The following is a 1666-nucleotide window of genomic DNA, read 5'->3' as shown; positions in this document are numbered from 1 at the left end:
ATAGACAGATAAACATAAATATAGATAACTATCAGAAATATTTTAGAATAAATTGCTGTTTAAGTATAGATTGAACCAGGTGAACTCTGAGATTCCTTTCACAGTTTTATATTCAATATTTCTGTATTGGTATGTTAATATTGTCACTTCAATAAGACTTCAGGCAGTTCAGGTGGCTTAGCATGTATTTAAAGAATTGATTGAACTCTCAGATACTCAATCTCCTGCTATAGAGTCCAATTCACTGAGATGTTAGCAACAGATATTAAGAATACATTTTAGTTTTCAGTTTTCCCAGGGCCCCTTTCACACCTTTGTTTCGCTTACTATAGATCAAGGGGTTTAACATGGGAATGACAAGGCTATAAAATAAGGAGGTCATTTTGTCTTGGTCTAGTGAATAGGAAGAACTTGGCCTGAAGTACATAAAAAGAAGAGTACCCTGCAAGATTGTGACAGCAGTTAGGTGAGAACTACAGGTTGAAAATGTTTTGTATTTACCTTCAGTGGAGTGGATCTTAAACACAGACAGGATTATGTAGCAATAAGAAATGAGGACTGCTGAAATGGCGACCATTTCAATGAATCTAAAGACAGTGAAGATCACCAGCTCATTGACATGGGTATCAGAACAAGAGATTAATAGAAGAGGAGGAACATCACAGAAGAAATGATTAATCTCATTGGACCTGCAGAAACTCAGTGTGAAAGTTAAAGTCGTATGGAGAAGAGCATTCATCAACCCCACCATGTAGACAGTAGCAATCAATATGTAGCAAACCCTGCTACATATATTTACTGTATAAAGCAACGGGTTGCCTATTGCCATGTAGCCATCAAAAGCCATTACTGCTAACAACAAGCACTCAGAATCTGTAAAGGAACAGAAGACATAGAATTGCAGAGCACAACCAAGGAAGGAAATGGATCTGTCTTTGGCAAAGAAATTCACCAGCGTTTTGGGGACAATGGCTGTGGAGTAGCAGAGATCACAGAAGGACATGTGGCTAAGGAAGAAGTACATGGGCAAATGGAGTTTGGGATCTATCCTGATTGAGATGAACATCCCAATATTTGCTACAGGAATAACCAAATAAATGATGAGAAAGAAAAGAAAAAGGACAGCTTCCAGCTTGGGAGTACTGGTGATTCCCAACAGGATGAACTCAGGTGGAATAGAATACTTCTTCTCCATCATTTCTGCTTTTTTCTATCTTCTGTTTTTGTGAAGAGGAAACAAATAAGTAGAGGAATTATGCTTTCACTCTTTTGGAAAGCTAATGAGTACAGGACTTTTGGATTGCTTCTCATCTGTAAGATGGAGACACATAGTTACGGGACATTACTTATTAATGCTGACGAAATATACTGAACTTCATCTTATTCAGAAAAGTTATTCACAAAACAGAGAAGAAGGAACTGAAGACACAAATATGCTGCAAAATTGTATAATGCCTTAGGACTTAAAAAAGTTCCTTGGCCCAACCCATGAGGTGTGAACTGCAAAGATTAGTATTTGAAATTTTCCTCTGTGATAAAAGAAGTTCATAGTTATTGGATAATTTTTCTTTGATAATTAATAAGTGTATATGTTAATAAGTATTTTCTGAAGATCAGCATGCAAGTTTTCCTTACAGTAATTATGTAAATAAACTAAAAATCTCAG

General features: G+C 36.2%; 1 protein-coding gene across 1 annotated transcript; it reads right to left on the bottom strand.

Moving 5' to 3' along the window:
* Nucleotides 1-265: 265 nt before the first annotated feature.
* Nucleotides 266-1198, bottom strand: LOC140515599 (olfactory receptor 5W2-like). Its single transcript, XM_072626388.1, has one exon. It carries the CDS (start codon nt 1196-1198, stop codon nt 266-268), a length of 933 nt encoding a protein of 310 aa, XP_072482489.1.
* Nucleotides 1199-1666: the final 468 nt, after the last annotated feature.

This window comes from Notamacropus eugenii, chromosome X (genome assembly GCF_028372415.1).
Source record: "Notamacropus eugenii isolate mMacEug1 chromosome X, mMacEug1.pri_v2, whole genome shotgun sequence".
Classification (NCBI taxonomy): Eukaryota; Metazoa; Chordata; class Mammalia; order Diprotodontia; family Macropodidae; genus Notamacropus; species Notamacropus eugenii.
The sequence above is the reverse complement of the archived record's forward strand: the minus strand, read 5'-3'. Positions and strand labels throughout refer to the sequence as shown.